This window comes from Thunnus maccoyii, chromosome 3 (genome assembly GCF_910596095.1).
Source record: "Thunnus maccoyii chromosome 3, fThuMac1.1, whole genome shotgun sequence".
Lineage (NCBI taxonomy): Eukaryota > Metazoa > Chordata > Actinopteri > Scombriformes > Scombridae > Thunnus > Thunnus maccoyii.
This window is the reverse complement of record NC_056535.1, coordinates 10438367-10458241: the sequence shown is the minus strand read 5'-3', so window position 1 is coordinate 10458241 and position 19875 is coordinate 10438367. Positions and strand designations below refer to the sequence as shown.

Genomic DNA, 19875 nt, shown 5'->3' with positions numbered 1-19875 from the left:
TGTGACTAGCATTGTGCAGCAGTTGCAGTTTGAAGACTTGCTAACAGCAGGGGAAATCCACATTTACAGACCAAGTCATCAGCAGTCTGACATAATGTATCTCACATGTTTATGCAGCTGGTTTTACCCTATCATGGCTGACTAAATGAGGACTCTTTTCCTACCCGTCTGGGAGCTATCCGAGCGTCCCAGAGTAAACATGAAAACTGGAGCACACGCCTTGGAAGTTGAGGTTAGGTGAAATAAACTTACTAATGTGCCAATCATGTCAACAGCATTAGCGCTTCAACGCCTCTAATCAAGAGATTGGCGTTCACACACCTTGCTCCAAACATATGTGTGTGTGTGTGGATTAGGGGGGCTAGTGGCAGTAATCCCCTGACCACATGGACGTCAGAGTCAATCCAATTTACAGTATGACACTTCTTAACGCGTACAGATACAACCTGTTATACTGTACATGCCAATAAATGTATACCAATCTTAGTGGCTACTAGCTAGTGAAAACTAACAATTTATAAAATTGGGTTGCACCATTAAAACTTGAGGAACATGTAAATTGGATGCTGGGAAACATCTGTAACGCCATGAAATGCGATCAAAATCAACTGTAAACAGGAAGTCACTTCAGATTTAATAGTATTCTTACAGTTTAGAAAGAGTAGAAAATATCTGATCATGCTAATATTATTAGCATATTTCGTAATTTGAGATATATTGAGTTGTTTTTGTGAAATTTAAATTAAAAACTTCCTCACTTTAAATTTTTTGTTACACACCATTTTTAATCAAGTGTCAACTATATCTTCCTCCTTTACCCTTCACTCTAAATGGGAAATGGGAAGCTAATATTAGCTTTGTCAGTTGGTTCAGTTAGCTACATAACAGTTATACCTGGCAGTTACAAGTTGTAAATACCATATTAAGTAACAACTAATCTCTACAGAAGAACTCATTTGTGTTGTGCAACTCACTGTAATTTAGTGATACATAAATCTCCACTGAAGTTATAACTAGGCTAAGGGTGAACCTACTGATTGCGGGTGCAACTGGCCTCAGATTTTAATACCTAAAGCCCTGGACCCAATTGTCAGCAGTTCCTGACTTTTAAGGGCTGATACAATAAACCAGAGGTTCACTGAAACACTTTATGTCTTCAGGATAACTGAGCCATATAGGTTTGAATGTGACTGCACTCATTACCATACAAGTATACAGTATATTAACAATCCAGTGGAGGGTAACTCTCTAATCAACCTCTACAACACATTATCATTCATTTATGCATTAAACAGATGGAGTAGGTGACTGTTATGCACACTTGTACAGACCAGACATATGTGTTGTCATTCTCTAGAGAGAAACACCAGCTGTCAGTCAAATCACTCACTGAAATACTCCTTTATTCCAAATGCAGGACCAGGTCAGCCAAATAAAACATGCATAAGTTGTTTTTGTCATTTTCTATCTCTACATTATAGATATTTAATACATAAATGATTCTATCCATACAAAATATAAAAATATGTGCTGCCTCATTTACAACCATATTTACACTGACTTCCTTAACTTAAGTGAAATTATTAATTCATTTATCTATGTACATACTATGAACTGAATACAATAGTACAGTATATCCTATACCTAAATCACATTGCATGAAAAAGCTACTGTACCAAACCGACTACCTTGCACACTTGTTTGCTGCATGGAAGTGATGATAAAAAAATTGCACATCAGCTTTTGATAAATGTTGTGACTTGATACAACTGCGCATGTAACTGTTGTAGCCTTAATACTCAGGAGATATTCCGAAACATTAAAATGAACAAACATGCAAACACTGGTGCTTTTTCACTGTTTACCGACTGTAATTCATCACTGACTTTCAATTACATGATATTCAACACTCAACAACACTGAATAAATGGACTGGGTGTTTGTTTTTTTGTTCCAGGTGGAGGATGTTAGTGTACACAAGCTGGACAATGAGTCATTTCTTTTTATCAGATGTCAGGATGTTAGGAAATAATGCAGTTCTTGCTTTTTCTGCGTTTGCGAGTATGTAACTGCCCACTACGGTTGGGTCCTCCCATCCCTGTGTTGTACTTATGGACAAGCTCCTGGTTGCTGAGGTAGCGCAGCTGGATGGGTCTGGGGATTGGCTCACCCAGAAAGTAACCTTCATCCTCTGATTCGGAGGATGAAGAGCAGGTGGAGCACCAGTCATCATCATCATAATCATCCCAGGAGTACTGGTTCAAGCCTGTGCGCCGGCTAGCCCCAGGGTTTTGAAGCGTCAGGTCTGAAGTGGTCCTGGGGCACTGCCTGAAGAGTTGGGGCTGGTATCTTCCTCCTCCTCCTCCTACTCCAAACTGATCCCTGGCGCTCCTTGGTGGAGGGAAACGGTCGTAATCCTCACAGACACGCAGCTGTGGTCTTTCTTGAGGTCTCGCCCTCCGCTCTGCCACTAAGTGGAGAGCGTTTTCTGAACGAGAACGCCGTGATCTCCGAGAGCGGTGGTGGTGGCGGCGCCTCTGGGGAGTCTCCTCCTGTGCATCTACCCGGATACTCGCTCCCCTTCCGCCTACTCCTCCTACACCACCTCCCACCCTGCGCTCACTAATGGGTGGCAGACGGGCGGCATTGGCGCTGCTCACCAAACTAACTCTATCCTCCTCCTGGAAGGTGAAGCCAGGCGGTAATTGAGTCATGCCCATACCCACACCCATGCCAGAGGGGTCGCAGTACTGCACCTGGTACTGGGAGGACCTGGGGGGATCCATTTCCATGTAGGGCTGATTGGCTGTGAGGCTGTGAAGAGACTCAGAGCTACGAAACTGCACAGAGGAGTTGAGGGTTCCCATGTTGCTTTTCTCTGACACATTCATTCCAGAGTCTTTGCTCAGGTCTGGCATGGAGAAACGAGAAAGGTGCTCCTGACGCTTTCCTCCATCAGCTGAGTTGCCTGTAAGGAAATAGAGTTGAATTAAGGTCAACTTCACCTTTTATTGATTGAATCCCACTGTTGCTAGAGAAAACATCTTAAAAAAATAAGAGGTCTGATGACTTCTACTATACCCACCTGTGGTGTTGGACAGGGCAAGGGACTCCATGGATCCTCTTGGGGTCTGCTCTAGAGGGGTCAGTTGCTCAGTGAAGTTAAGTGCATTGATGGGGTTCCTGCTTCTTGCAACCTGGGTTGGTGCTGGAGGCCCTGCATCTCTTTCCCGGTCCCTCTGGAAGCCATGCAGACTGATCGAGCGCTTGTCTGAGGAGAAGCCGTTGTTGTGCTGAGAGCAATGAGACATCTCGGTGAAGCTCTTTTGGGTCCTCAGCTTGGGTGGATAGTACTCCTCTGGACCTGGCTGTTGGAACCATGTTTCATTCAGAGAATGGCCCTTCATAGCTGAGACGGGTGGTCTCTTTAAACCTCCGTTCTCCTTGATCCTGTGATCCTGCTGTTGATTGTTCTGTCCAGTGCAGGCGGGGTTATAAGAAGTCCTGACATTGCACTGACTGAGGAGCTGAAGAGGGGTGGGGTTGGCAATTGGGTCTGTTTGGGATTCATAATTGTAACCATCACCTGCTTGCTTTTGATTCTGCCAGGCAGGTGGCTCACGAGTTAAACTTGGGGTTTGGCTGGAGAGACTCAGAAGATCCATTTGTAAAGACAGTGGGTCCACCTCCCCGGAAAATCTCTCTGTCTGCACTCCACCCCCTCCTCCACCACTCTTTCCTGCCTTGGAGCTGCGTCTGGACTCTCTGGTTGAGCGAGCGCTTTGGAAGGCAGAGTCAGAAGAGTCTGAGCCATTGGGCTCCTCCCCCAGACTGCAGGAGCGGGAGCAGAAAATTTGACCCTGCTTGGGCAGGAAGGGACGACCCAGCAGGGAGTGTTTACAGCGGGCGCAGCAAAAGCAGTCCTCTGTGGCATGCCAGTGCTGCCCATCATACGTCATCTGGCCTTGGTCAATGCCTGCAAGAAAGATAAACAGCACATTAATCCACAGGGTTTACGTAAAATGACAGATTGTGGGACTCGTATAAATGTACAATTAAAATACAAAACACCATGTCTTTATCAAAGAGTTTGAAATTAAAAATCTTAATGTCCTTATTAAAAATGCAGTTTTAAGTGAAAATAGAAGCATATTACAAGTTGCTTGTTGAGTGAAAAAACAGAGTTAGAATCTGTAACTTAACTGCACTTGAGGGAAAACTCTTTATGGAACTGGTCCAGCACTGAATAAACATATTGCATTTTGAGCGTGTTTGCAGTTGTCACAGAGGGAAAGAAAACCAGCTACAGTGGAAACTGCTTATAGTGATCACAGTTACAGTGATCCACCGATTATATGGATCAAAAAGCTTGGGACAGAATCATTCCTATACAAATGCTGTTATATACAAATAATTTGCTTATACTAATCAATTGATCTGCTTACAGTGTTCATTTTGGGTCTTTTCACACATGACAACACATGGAAAAAAAATTTAAAACTACAGTAATTACATATTTTTTTACTTTACTTAACGGCTGTGGCACTATTGCCTCGTGTGCACATTGAAATCATAATGGGAAAAAAAGTAATTTCCTCTAAATGAAGAAAACAGTCTCCTCAAAGCTTATGACAATAAAAGGGATGAAAGAAATCTAAGGAAATCATCATCACTCTCTTCATCTGTTCTGCCGCCGGGGAAAAGAAGGAACTTGTCATTGGCAAAAGTCAGAACCCCCACTGCGTTTGAAACAGCTGTTCTGTATTTTGAAACAGTCAATAAAATTCAGTAAATAGCAAAGCTGTCTATTTCATTACTTTATATTCATGTAGGCTAATAAATATACAAATATCAATTAGATGGTAATCTGCATGAGAAATAAAGAAAAAGAAAAAAAATGTGTGATCAATTTGACCCGGACAGACGTGATCACTGTAAGTGGTTTCCACTGTATTTGGTAATGGCTGCCATCTGGTTCGAGCTTGTTTTCTGATGGTTTCAATTTATAATCAGTTGTGTTTTTTAGCCAAATACTTTTCTATATCCTGTTTGACAAATAATTACAAAGCAAATTTGTTGAACAGTATGTGCCAAAATCACACCTGGGTATCCTGCTGGGACACAAACACACACGCACATTTCTTAACAGGAGGTGGCATGGGGCCAAGAGGTGCTAATATGAAGCTTTCCTGCTGAAAAATATCCCAGTATCTCAGTGAGTTTGCCTATTTAACACTATAGTGTTCTCAGGTTGTGAGATGATTACATTTGTATTTAACTGACACTTGGTGCATGTGTCTGTGATAAAAAACAGATCCATGTCTTTGCCCCAGGTTGGTTTCACGCTGCGCATATATACTATACATATTTCTGTACTCTGTAAGCTAAGTCATCTCTGTGGTCCTTTGCTATTTTGCCTTAAATGCATGACCACAGATGACATCATTCAGTGATAAACTGCTAAAACCAGGCCACATCCTTTCTACTGTAACTCTTTCTCCTTTGTGTTACTCATTATTAAAAATGAGGTCACTCTTTCATCCTCCTTAAAAAAAATCAGCCCAATCCCCTTTCACTTTTTTTCCCCATCCATGTATCTAGCATTATCATATAATTTTTTGTGATTCCTTTGCGAAACCTGCTGGTGATTAATGCAGTTTATATTAACAGTGGCAGATGCGGGGTAGCAGTGCAGCATACCAATATGTTCCCCACAGGAGTCACAGTACTCGGCGTAGAGGGACTCGAAGCAGGAGCAACAGTAAGGCCGTCCCTCCTTCATGATGTAGCGCTGGCCCCCCAGCACCGTCTCGCACTCGAAACAGCAGAAGTGCTTCATGTGCCAGTGACGCCCCTCTGCCTCGGTGCACTCATCCGCCAAGATGATCTAAGAAGGGAAAGATAAGAAAGAATATCGTTTATCACTGGTCCATGGAAGTAAAACCTCAGATGGGTTATTACTGTGTGCTGAATGACAGGACAAAGGCTCGGGTCGCCCTCCCTCCCCCTCCATACGCACCACTTTCTCCTCTGCAGCTTAGTACTCTTAGATCATCCTCTTTGTCGCTGAATTGTGTAGGAGGCTAATGTGTGTGGGGAGTTGGAGAAATCTAGATAGTGCATTTGCTTTTAATTACACTGATGTTAAAACACAGGGGTGCTTTTTAAGCACTAACAGCGTCCTTGTCCCCATTAAGAGAGAGAGAGACTAAGTCAGTGTAAATGGCTGGGAGCTCAAGATATTGAGGGCTGACCCCATTAGACTGGAAAAAACCTTGCATGTGTTTAACTGTGACAGTGTGTGTTGGCCAGCAAAGCCTGTGAGCATCATATGACAGCAGTTTGGTGTGTATGTAGGCATGCATATGTGCTGAATGCGGGCGTGTAAATACTTTATAAATAGCTCTACAGACTCCGTCGCGCATTACTGGCACAGTATGTTCAAGCAGGTGATATTTGTATCTGTTAACACATGATCATCCATGTGCAGGCATGAGTGTGCGCATGTGACAGGCGTCTACCTCATCGCAGGCAGTGCAGCGCGGCTTCAGTCTCTCAGCGTGGTGCCGGCCGCAGTAGATCTTCCCGTCCTGGTAAAAGTAGATGAGATCCACCAGGAGTTCATTGCACATGCTGCACACGAAGCAGGCAGGGTGCCAACACACGCCATGACCGGCCCGGGACGCAAACACAGCAATGTCGCCACCATTTATCTGGCCTCCACACTATAAGGAGATGGAAGAAGAGAATTTTTGAGACACCAAAAAATATCACTATGTAGATACCACCTTTACGCTCCCTGTGCAGATACCTTAAACTCAGGGTAGTGGGCGATACCAAGTACCAACTGGATACCAGTGCTCCGATGTATTAACGTAACATGAGACTGTACATCATATTAAAAATAAGTGGAGATGCTCACACACCAACATTTTTTAAAGCTTGTGCAATATCTAGAAAGTTAATCATGAGGTGTTACTATTTCTTTATAACAGTGACTACGAAACTAAATTATTTCAAGTCATGTGACGCCCATGCGCCAAGAATGACTTTTCAATCGACAGTTAGTAAAGAGGAAACAGCTGTAAAACATCCGATATAGTTTTTTTTCCTGAGTGTCACAAACACTCCAAAATGATTGATTCTATTATTACAAATTTGATCCATTGGGGGCATTTATATGTGTGGGGGGCCAGCCAGCTGGGGATATAGAGCTGAAACTATTACTCAATTAATCAATTAGTTTATTGACACAAGTTTAATTTGCAACACTTAAGTTAAGTGATTGATCATTTAAGTAATTTTTCAAGCAAAAACTTCCTGGTTCCAGCTTCTTAAAATATGAGGATGCATGAAGGTGAGTGCACTCGGTGAGGAATGTTCATTGGAATGAATAGAGCACCACAGAAACACAGTATCCAGTTTTCTTAGTGCATCCATGGTTCAAAGGTCCCATGAAACAGTATCATTACTCCTGGATGTGATGGAATTCCTGTTAAATCAAGCAGTTGGTGCGGAGCATTAGACAGTGAGGGTTAGTCGGTTAATCAGTTATAGAGAACAAATTGGTGATTTGATAAGAAGGGCAGAGAGGTAAGAATTTATTGGTTGGATTTTTTAGTTACAGCTGGTAGTGCAGCATAAGGCCACCACTGATGCACACATTTCCAAGAAGTTTCAAGCACACATTTCCTGAGATCTTTAATGAGGTCAGTAATGGTGCAGATAACGATCCAGTGTATCAGATTGATGCAGAGCTATCTGTAACACAGTTTTGCATGAACACTAAATTGAGAGCACAAGGGTGTGTTTATGTGTGTGGCACAGGAAGGAAAGCTTAGACAGACAGGGGAAGTTGAATGGCTGCTGGAGGACATTGGCGGGGCAAAGGGGAGGAATAAAAATGGAGAGATATATGGGAGGATAAGAAGGAGAGTGAGATCAGCACGGAGGTGCAAAGGCAGAGAAGGCGGAGAGATAAATGACAGGGAGTGCTAAGGAGAAGGGGGGAAAGGTCAGGTAGGCAAAGTAGATTTAGAGGGGTGGGAAGATGGAGACAGAGGGAGAGTTACAATCAGGTTATCTAACTAGCACACAGGCTATTGCTGCAAGGAGGCTAAAGAGGGGGGCAGCGGGGTGGGGAATTCAATCAATACACAGTCTCTCAACAATCTGCTGCTTCACGTGTGTGTGTGTGTGTCTGTGTGTGTTTGTGTGTGTGCGCTGTGGCTGTCTCCTGAGCGAACATGAAACACAAGCTGTAAAGCAGCTATACACCTGGGGCACCAACACAACAGAGAGCAGCTCCACTTGCTGTACACAATAACAAATGGCTAGCGGACGCTGAAGTGCGCTAGTTTGTTGTTAAAAGAAGACTCTCCATTGCACTCTGTAGTCCTATAAGGCCATTACAAGAGTACAAGTAGACAAAACATTAATATTTGATGGGACACTGGGCAGTGATGGAAGATATAGGGCCGTTTTAAACTGTTACTCAGTTCTCTGAGGCATTATATAAAGCTATGTTTAAAGACAAAGGACTACCGGGATTGTTTGAGTGTGACAGCTCATATGGCAGCAGGAAGAATGAGACATGACACACATAAAGAGACAAAGACACAAACACACCAACTCAAGACCCTATAAAAAGCAAGACTTCCATAACGCATTGAGGCGAGATTGACAAGGTCACTACCATGTTATAAAAGCAGACGACTGTTGCATCTCTGCCCTTTTATATGTCAAGATAAAGCACCTCTCATACATCATAACAAAAGCCTGAAATGCCAGCAGGCTGTTCAGTATGTCTGTCCCACGATTCATTGCTTTCATTCCACTAGCCACATGACACGCCTCTGATCTTGTCACACTTAATTCACTCTTGTCACGAGACGCGACACTGAAATGACATTTAGTAGAGAAATGACAGGCCATTCTCAGATCATCTTTGATCTTGTTATATCTCCTTCCTGTTGGGGAAACCATGCAAAAATGATGTTTTTGATGTTCTTGTTAGCTACCTGCTCACAGATCGCCCCTGTCATTGTCACAGGGAATGGCCGGACGTTGCCTCGGCCCAGGTTTTCTCGTTTCCGTTGGTTACTGAAGAGCTTCAGTTCTCGCTTCTCCTCATCGTCCAGACTGTTACAGTAGCGTACCTGAACACACACACAAACACACATACACACACGTGAAATCACATGAAAAGACCAAAATCAACAATGCATTAGTCTATCTCTGAATACTTTGATGACTTCCCTACCCTCTTTGTGGCTCTAAGACCCAAGTACATTTGTTCATTCTGAAGACAAAATCTTTAAAAATGACCTCACCAATATATAGTTTCAGTTTAAATTTTTTTCTAATATTTCTTTAACACAGCTGGGCACTGTAGTTTTTAGCAAACATTACTCAAACAAGAATAAATAGATTATTTGTTGGGGACAATTTCATCCAGAATGGTGTATGTTGTCAACTCAAGATAAACTACAGTACCCATGTTCATGAAGGAACATGTCACCCAGTGTTTTTAAAGCTAGGGCTGGTGATGTATTTTAGAAGCATTTTTTGTTATATTTGTTGAAATTCTTTGTATATCCCAACAGCAACCAATAAATCAAATGACAATAAAAAGAAAAAAATCCAGTATCTGTAGCTGGCGCAGGCCTGTAATAATTCTACCTGCTGGTCAACCTACATACTGCCTACCTGTGCGCACTCTACCTGTGCAAGTTTGGAGCCCAGGTGAGTGCTGGGATACTGACGGATAGGAAGTGACGGGACTGCATGAATTGCAGAAGGAGAGAGGAAAAAGACGGAAATCTCAACAGAAAGCAGAATGAAAAGCAACATGCGATCATTGTACTGTTGCCTGTAGTGTGGGGAAAAACTGAGCAGCGTACAAGACTTCAGTGGAAGTGAACTCAGCTCCCAGAAGTGATATCACTCGAATTCAAGCAAGGAGATGGGACACTCATTACTTTTGTGGCATACTTCAAACCGTTAGAGAAGTGGTCCTGTTTACCGTTTACGTGCATATGCCCGTGCTCGTCTGGTGGGAGGGGCTTAGGACAGAGAGGAAAGGGGGGAGAGCTGCAGGGGAAGCTTTTTTTTTTGCCTTTTCCAGAACACTACCTACCCCGGCTTTAACTGTCAAATGAATTCCCTGCTAAATAAAACCACCCAAACCTTAACCCTAAAGGCTGCTTCTCAGTGATAGTACAATCATACTAATATCTTAATCATGGAAATGCTTCATTGATGTAAAAAAAAAACTTCAATAGACAGTTACACACGCATAAACACTTCACTATCTCATTCCCGCCCATTAAGAAGACAGACTCCATTTTTCTTGTGTGTGTCTCCTCCCTGCTCCCCTCTTATCTCTGTATTGCCCTGAAGGAGGGGAGGAAGAGAGAGATAGATGGGTGGATAGATGGATGGATGAAGGTGATGGGGGAGGGGGGAAGTTTGGACTCTCACCTCATTGTCGTGGGGCGGTAGCTGATGGAGCAGCTGTTTGATGCGGTATTTCTCTCCTGGGCTGTTCACATAGGGCACCTTGTCCTCAGGCAGGGAGCTGTAGTACTGATGAACCTGACAAAGAGAAAAGGGGATGTATTAGGAGCTTAAACACACCTGTAATATGCGAAGTAGATTGCATATTATTGCTGCTAATAATTATCGTTTAATCACTCAATCATTATTTTGATTTATTAATTAACATTTTTGTCTATAAAATATCAGAAAATAAGGATAAATGTCCATCAAGAGTTCTCCAAGTCCAAGATATCACCTTCTAATTTTTTTTTTTGTCTGTTCAACAGTGGAATAACCAAAAGGGATAATGATATTAGAAAAACTGCAAATGCTCAAATTGAGGAAAGTGGCATTTTTATCTGATAAATTAAACAACATGATTAACTGATTATTAAAAATGTCCGATTAACCATCTCAGTACTAAATGGTTCAACCTTACCAAGACAAAATTAACAAGATCAAAAAGCGGGAGTGACCAACACACATGCATCCACACACACACACACACACACACACTTAAAATCACTTTGATTTATGGCCCACCAGCGGAGACTTAATGGAACCTCACCTCTCCATCTCTGCACATCGACATGGGAATGTATTACTGACCTGTCAAATGTGCACACACTCTCGCACACGTACACACACAAGGGCAAACAAGTGATTAACACATATGCATGTAGCAGTGTGTGTGCATGCGAATGCGTGCGACAGCAGGATTAATACTAATCTGGCCATTCCAAATTACTCGGACATTCTTTACATTAAAGAGGCAGACAATGAATCTCTGTGTTATTTATTGCAGTCTTTCTATTGCACTGTAACAGGGGGCCGGGGTATAACAGAGGTCAGGCAGTCAGTGGGTGGGTGGGTGTGGGGGGGGGGGGTGAGAGGCGGGTTGGGGGGGGGCATGAAAGCCATGGGATTTTAAAGGGAGATTTGAAGACAAAGGTCAAATAAAGAGAAGGGGAGGTGTAGAGAGAAAAATAAAGACAGAATGAAAATGTTCACAGACAGAGAGAGAGTGCAAGTAATAGTAAAGAGAACGAGAAAAATGTGATGAGATGAACAAAAAAAGAAAGATTGGGAGATAAAGCAAAGACTTGGAATGTAAAGAGAGAAAACATGATCGATACCTGCTGACTGGGTCACAGCAATCTTAATAACATATCTGTCTGTTGAATGGATCTACTGACTAGAGGCCATCAGCTTCGTCCTTGGCAGCAACACACAGTCTGTCACACAGATTAACTTGAACAATGCAGTATGCATCGACTTAAAAACAACATCTACACAACCAATGCTTTTTTACAACATCCAAAATCATACCTCTTGAACAAATCTCTCATATCTCTCATAAGTTTAATTGTCCTGCAGTTGTAGCGTCACATTCTGTATCAAGGGCAGCGTGGAGTCTGTATTTCCTTTAAGTAGCCTTATACAAGCATGTTTATTGTTGTGTTGAATTTATAGCAGGAGCCTCTTGTTGTAAGTGTAACCTAATTCCTTCTGCTCTGCTTTTGTTGGCTTCTACCAGTGTTGGCGAGGGACACAGGATCTGTGTCCAGCAGCACGGCTCAGGACGCCCGGAGGGGATCTAGGAATTGTCCATGAAAGACTGACTGTGGTCAAGCACAGATAAATCACACAGCTCCTATATGCACATAAGGAAAACACACACACATGCTACCAGATGCACACACACACCCACACACCTAATGATAAATTACAAAACACGCTTCCAACCACAACAGGGTTACAATCTGGAGGTGAAAGGCACATTGCCCTGAGGAAAAATAAGGACGGATACGCACATGCATGCACACACGCAGAACATAATGGACACATGATTGCAGCAAGAGCCAGGAGGAGCAGCTTGTGATAATAACTGTAATCGAAAGCAGGCGAAACTAAAGACAGGGCAGAATTTGGAACTGTACTGAAAGGAGTGTTTTTAAAAGCTGAAGCAAATGGTAGGACTTTGCAAACTGAGTGACAAGAGTGATCGCTTCACACAGCTGGTTTCTATTGCTCTTGATGGCCAGACAGCCAGAGGAAAATACACCACCAGGCACCAGTCCTGACATTCTCTCAACAAGCCACTTTACAGTGGTTAGTGGACACAGATATTATATTGTTGAGAAAACACTGGTAGCCAAAGCCAAACATGGTGGGAAAGATGGTGTTTTCATAGTGGAGGGAGCAGATTTAATGGCTGTGTTTTCATTCTCTGTCCATCTTTGCTGAGATGCACAAAAGGCCTGAAATGGGTTAATTTAGCATGAAATACAAGCTTCTTTTCAACTACAGGTGCCATATTAAGAAGAGACTACAGCCATGCTAGTGGTGAGGTTGTGCTTAGGCACTGTGGCGCTTTGAGCTTAATGCTAACATCATCATGCTAGCATGCTCACAAAAACAATGCTAACATGCTGGTGTTAAGCATATAATGTTTACAACTGTCATTAGTATCCATCCAATAGTAGTTGAGACATCACTCAAAACTACAAATGTCAACCTGCTGGTGATGCAAGAGCAACAATTAGGATTCATCCTCTGGGGACCATGGATATCTGTACAAAATCTAGTGTTGATCCATCAAATAGTTCTTGACCAAAGTGGTGGACTGGCCAACTGACATTTCCGTTCCTTGAATCATGATGCTAGCATGGATATAAATATGTCGTGATTTTCAACTGAATAGTGCTCAGTGTGTCTCACAATCTCTTTTTATAGCTTTATCATCTAACTCTCATTCACAGCTACTGGTTGTAATCAGGTCCAGTCAGTGGCTGACAGGCTTTTATAGTCTTTAAACTCTGATTGGTATGGCTCTAATTGTCCTAAGATCCATTCTGGAACAAGTCAAACTATCCTCAGGTATCTTTCAGACTGGGTCTTTGTTGTTTGAAAGTTAATTTATTCATATCTGAGCTGCGGGACCATTTGAGAAACTGGAAAGACCTCCTGCTTGCATGAATAACCCTGAACTGAATTTCTATTCAAATATTGCATATATGAGTGGTTTGAAAAAGCATACTTCATGTTCAACTGCAAATTAAAATCAGATCCTGGTAGATGCTGAGCAGAGTCTGCACATTACACTGTAGCTACGTGATGGTTGAAAAAACAAACAAAAAAACACCAGTTACAGGCCACTGCTGAGTAACATTCTTGGCCTTGACAAGCTGCGACTTGGCAACATCTAAGAATTTTATTTGAGAGGGATGGAGAGCTGAGAGCGAGGGGAGACAGTGGGAGAGAGAATATTGGCAGGCTCTCCTGCACACTGCAGCTCAATAACATCTCCAACACACTCAATAATGAAAGATGTCTGTATGTCAGCAATACGTTAGTGAAACGCAGTTGAGGTTGAGACAATCCCTTACTTTTTGTAAACATGTTGGATGAAATCCACAGACACACACACACACATACACACAGGAATTTAAGAGTTCCAACTTAGTGCTGATGTTTCTGACTTATCCCTCATAATCCCTCAGATATATCTGATTGAATGATGCATTTCTGGTCTGAAATCTCTCTACAGAGTGGTGACTTTACACCACTGCCGGCTAAATAGTAGACTCATACAGAGCATCGCCTCCCTAGGGGAAACCTAAACCCACCGTTTAGATCCTGGAGATTAGCTTTGTGTTCACCATCTCCCTCGCTTATCACTCTATCTCTACCTCATGTGGAGGAAGTGCTGGGCGATGAAAAGTCCCACATCAGGCATACTTCTGCTCCTCTATGAGACGTCACACAATATGTTTCCACAGCCTGAATGACTTGGATAGAATTGAATTGCTAAGGACACCTCATGAAACTTGATAGACTCAGTTGTCACGTGGGTTGTTATAAATGCTCCTAATTGTCACAATTTTTCCACCACTTCTGATTGTTTGACTTAATAATTAAAAGCCAAGAACAGCAATAAATCAGGTATTTTCAAGGTGGTTTAGCGTTGTGCTGTTGTGATGAAGCACAGCCCATTTTCCATAATAGCCTGACTGCTCCTGAGGTCATATCGCCACTAGACGAGAAGCTAATTGACTTCAGGGTTAGATGTGTGACCCTGGAGGGAGATGAAAAATAGCTGTGCTCCATCCTCAGAGGTGAAAACAGGGGGCTGTGCCAACATTGTATTGACCAGTTCATTGCTCTCAGCTCATCAACAAAATGAAAGCTGCTTCTATAAACACTTCTATTGTCCTACAAAACTGGATACCCCCCCAAATATGCACACCAACGACTCAATGGAGTATTGTAAAAGAGGATTTTCTTGGATGTGCACAGGCCCATTTAATATGTTTGTGTATTACACAAGCTTAGCTGAACCGCTATGAGGGCAATGAAACCTACTGTAAACATGTTTGCAGGCAGAATGAACTGGAGATTAATTTGACTGCAGGAGCAACATAATCCTTGTTATCCATTAGCCCGCAGAAGGCAAAGTCAGCGTAACTGGTGAGCTATCATATGGGGAGATGCAGGTCTAATGGACCTGCAAAAATACAATTCGTAAAAATGATTTATATCAGAAAATGTCTGACCAAGGAACAAGTAAACAGAACTAGGAATCGGACCAGGCTTTCCTGCCAGCTTTCAGTACTTGGCAGTTTTTGATACTCACTGCTATGGAAACGTTTTGGTCGGTACTCAAAAAGTATTAAGATTTCATAACCAGCCTTAGTACAGTGTAAATGCAACATGATCTGTGTCTGAGAGACCTGAATTGCAGATTCACTCTGTTCTTCACACTTAATCTGAAAACTACAAGCACCTGGCAGAAACTGCATAAAGCTGCAAGCTGAAAAGCCTAAGTCTGAGGCCCAGTAAAAGAAGTTTAATCATTTTTCTCTTGTTTAGCCATTGTTCAGCCATTTAATGCACTTTTGGAGAACATTCTAGAGATACTACTAACGTGAATGGAAACTTTCGACTCGTGTCGTCCAATGTGAGTGTGATGTACCTGCTCAGGTTTGAGCCCTGGTGGTACCCAGGCGTACTCCTCCAGGGCACAGCCGGAGTCGTCGTCTGAGGTAGAGTTCCTCTGGAAGTCATACATCAGCTTGGTGACCGTCTTCTCCATTTCTACAGGCATGGCTGTCACTGCATGCTCCTCACGACGACACTTACAGTGCACACAGATCTTCCTACCATGGATGAACAGAGACAAATAACAGCCATTAGGATGATAGACAACAAAGAACATCTGCAGTGCCAACAACATAAGTAGACTACAATGTTGCCCAACAGGCACATATTAATGAAAGATTGAAGAGAATAAGAGTGCCTGATCACAAATAAGGACCCTCTAAATAAATCTGTTCAAAACTGTGATTTGTGGTTTGACAGGTCATAATATTTCAGAATCCACACCATTAGGGTGAAAACAAACACTCAGTCTAATAAATCATTGTGTAAATAGAACTACATCTAGGGTGATAGGGTTTAGAAACAGGACGTCATGCTGCAGTTGCTGTTTCGGCCATTAATCACAGAAAATACAAACAACCCATATTGCTTTTTTCAAAAGGAAACCACCTGTGAAAAAAGTAAAATATCATCCAACCTACTTGGTTGATGGCATAGTAAAGCCCAACTGAAAATTCTTTAAAACCCTTGACTTTTGCTCAAAACCAGATGGGGCCTCTACCCATAAGGGATGTGAACTCTACATAGTTCAAAGGTCAAGGCTTCCCACTGCACTTCTCACAGTATAATGTGAGTGTCACAAATACAATGCTCAACAATCCTCTGAGGTATCAAGAACAAGGATATAATCACAAACAGGCTATGGAAATTAGCAGAATCCAGCCAGTGACAGTGATGGAAAGCAGTACTGTACAAACAACCCAACACACACACTTCTCTATGTACAAGGTTAGCATGAAACATTAGCAGATGCTAAGCCAGGACAGTGCTCCACTCTCATTAGTCAAGCGGACCCACCCAGCTGTGAAATGGAAAGTATCAATGTTTGAGTTTCCAAAGAAAAGATGGTTGGGAGTGTTTGTCACTGACACTCCTCCTCCCCCCTGCTCTTTCATCTCCAGGCCTGTCCAGAGAGTCATAAAGACAGTTGTTATATTTCATAGACTCAAACAACTATTCTGCAGTGTTGTTTTAAGAAATAATGGGATTAACAGCCAAGAATGACTCCTTGGAGAATGACAGAAGCTGTGAGACATCTCACAAAAAGCAGAGCAGGATGTGGGTTAAATACCTCAGTGCATGGATTAAAATAAAAATATATTCCACCTTCACTAGCTCATGATGATGGGGAGGAGACACTGCATACCAGCTCCACCAGAACTGACGGGACTACTTGTGCAACACACGCCTAGTTACAAAAATTCAGAGATGCACGACCAAGCGCTGCGACAGTTTGCGGAGCCTTCGCGCTTGACGTGAAAGATGCATTGATGTAATTTTTGGTGCACGCACACTCGTCTTGGAGACACTGCCTTGAGCATAAACCTAGCTTAAGCCCCCACACGAAGGGGAAACTCTTCTGGGTGGCCAGAAGGTTGCATCCCACTAACCCTTGCTGCCCCTCAGGCGGCCAAAACAGAGAGACAATCCCATTACCTTCCCAGATGGACGCCTGCCTGTCTGACAGACAGCCCTATGGAGGAGCTTAAGCACACTCAGGACACTGTTTGACAGACTGACAGCTTGGTTGGCTGAGGATCTGCTAGTGTAAAGTGCTTGGAGTGAAGACAACACCATGTGGAGAGCTGGCCGAGCCTTACCTTGTCTCTTGTTCAAAAGAGCACTTGTTGTCCAAGGTTTAGCCTTGGTTAACAAAGCACTTCAGTGTATTTGGCTTAGCACTGATGGATTTTGATGATAGAGTGGACACTGGAAATACTTGGAAACATCTTGTAGCAGTCTAAATAAACATCCCACTGACATGCCTCAACTGGTCATATGACATGTAATCCTTAAAAAGAAAACATACAAATATATAGGTCTAAAGTTGGATGAAATCTCCATCACCACTTGAGATTCCTTACCATCCACCAAAACCCTAACAGCCTATTACTGTCAGCTCAATCTTTCAACATTGCCATGAGCAGAAAGGCAGACCTCTGCAACTTCTGCTGTCATGGTGTCAAACTGACTCCACAGACATTAGCAAACCACATGAAGTGGCCAGATATGACTTCCATGAATATTGACGGATATGATAAATGGAGCCATGATACAGCTCAGACAGACAAAGTCGTCAAGTAGCTGTCAAGCACGCTGAGTGTTAGGAGGGGGTTTGGAAAATCCCTGTCCCAGTGGTATAATGCTATAGCCAGGGGCAACACAGCTCGGCTCATTACAGCCCAGCATCTTCACCATTATTACTAATTTAACGCTGATTAACTGGTTCACACACACACACACAAATCACATGTATCTACAAGAACACACTTGCTGCTTGGATAGAAGAATGAGAATGATGAGTCAGAGTGCAAAATGATGGCACCAAAAAAGATTAAGCACATATGTACACTTCTCTCGCTCTTCTGACATGCTGCCAGGTGTTTGGCAGTTATTTCTGCCTTGGGGTGAGGAGGGACTCTTGGAGATAAGAGCATACAAATAGCCAGAAGGAGCAGAGTGGACCTGAAGGAAAGCATTTCACACTGCATTCTTCTGAGAGGACACATCACAACCTCACACTTTGCCTCCAAGTTTAACTCCACAGAGACTGTAACAGGCGGAGAAGCTTGCAACCTTTACAGCAATGCACCTCTCCAAACCCACTCTCCAAATCCAGATGTGTGATGACCTTTCCCAAGTGATTCACCTCACAAACATCTGATCTCCCTACATCAGTGCTGGCAGAGATACTGTAAGTCTACAGGGGCCTGTTGCTCCTTCCCTCCCCTTCTATCCTCATGATTTACAACACGCTTCATGCACATGCCTGGGATTTCCCCTCCACTGAAACTAAATCCCCGAGCTTCCCCTTGTAATCTACATGATTTCAATTACGAGAGATTTGGGGACTATGGTAATACAAGTCAAGTACATCACAGACGCCTCATAAATGACTGCGAGGTAAAGCACAGGAAGTAAAGAGGCTTGTTTTCTCTTGTGATTGAACTTTTACATCCCCAGGGAGATGTAAATGCTGACTTATCATTGGCCAGTTGGAGTGTGAGGTTTGTTCAAGACCTGGGGGGTATGTTGTTGGATAGTAATCCCTGTGACCATGTTATCAGTGGGCAATCATTCACCGTTTCGGGTTAATTATCATCGTCCCGTTCCTCTAGATTAGTCCTGTAACCCAGGTAACTGGTTGTTTTAATACGTAACTAGTGTCTGATAGGCCCTCTGACAGTCTTTGGCCAAACAAGTTGTCTTAAAACATGGATGAAATCTTTGTAAATGTGCTTCAAAGCAGAAATATTAATAAAAACCAGCAAATTTTATTGATTAAAGATAACAGTCAGGGAGCTATCAAAAAGTAAACTTATAGAAATCATCTTTTCCTCAGAGAGAAAGGATTAGGGGTAGGGTAGGGTTAGAGTAAGAAGACTATTCAACACGAGCTTTAGAAAAACATTTGATTCAACTTTATTCAGGAGCCAGTAGTAGAAGTACAGCCTTGGAGGGTTTTGAAGCAGAAGTCTAATTCCACATTCATTCCTGAGCAACTCCCAAAACCGCTGCAGCTTTTCCATGGCATCACTCTAGATGGTCAGATTAAAATCCCATCTTTAAATGACAGCTCTGCACAAAAGCGGAAGACGGATGACAAGAGAGGAGAGCACAGAGGACAGAACAGCTGGGTGTACACTGCAGCCAAGTCTTTTTTTCTTGCCTCTGCTTTTGTTTTCTTTGGAAGAAGTGGGGGAGAGGAGGACAGACTCTTTTCTCTTTAATGTCCTTTTCACTTGGTGGATGCAACGTTTCTGTTCAGTGTTTTGAAGCTGTTTTGGGAATTTTCAGGGGCTTTAATGAACAGCTCTGTTTTCACAAATTACCAAAGTACAGGAATACAAAGTCCCTGGGCTCCATGTTGACTTCAGAGCCATTAGGATTTAATCACAGTTAAACATGACTGGAGGTGTTCCCGACAAGAATCAGGCTCGACAAAGACGTTTTCCATTAGCGGCCAATTAGCAAGAACCAGATGCAACGTGTTCCAGAGGACAGAGATTAGGCCTGCATTCACCTGTCATAACAAATTATAGACAGCCAAAGTCTTGTCCTTGTTTCAGTCTAGCCTCTGGTCCACTAGCCTCGACCAGATATTGGTTATTCTACTCTAAAAAGCACATAGATGCCTTTGAATTTTAACCAAACTATTAACAATATTTCACAAGC

The 19875-nt window shown here is 42.7% G+C and overlaps 1 protein-coding gene across 3 annotated transcripts in view; it reads right to left on the bottom strand.

Moving 5' to 3' along the window:
* Positions 1 to 1386: 1386 nt before the first annotated feature.
* Positions 1387 to 19875, bottom strand: part of prickle2b (prickle homolog 2b) — an 88403-nt gene continuing 69914 nt past the window's right edge. For all 3 annotated transcript variants that reach the window (XM_042407208.1, XM_042407205.1, XM_042407207.1), the window contains 7 exons: positions 15515 to 15698; positions 10483 to 10596; positions 9021 to 9158; positions 6522 to 6725; positions 5701 to 5887; positions 3086 to 3976; positions 1387 to 2968 (listed from right to left, as the gene is read on the bottom strand). In XM_042407208.1, the coding sequence (XP_042263142.1) occupies positions 2022 to 2968; positions 3086 to 3976; positions 5701 to 5887; positions 6522 to 6725; positions 9021 to 9158; positions 10483 to 10596; positions 15515 to 15646 (2613 nt within the window). In that variant the 5' untranslated portion in view covers positions 15647 to 15698 and the 3' untranslated portion in view covers positions 1387 to 2021. The remainder of the gene's footprint in view (positions 2969 to 3085; positions 3977 to 5700; positions 5888 to 6521; positions 6726 to 9020; positions 9159 to 10482; positions 10597 to 15514; positions 15699 to 19875) is intronic.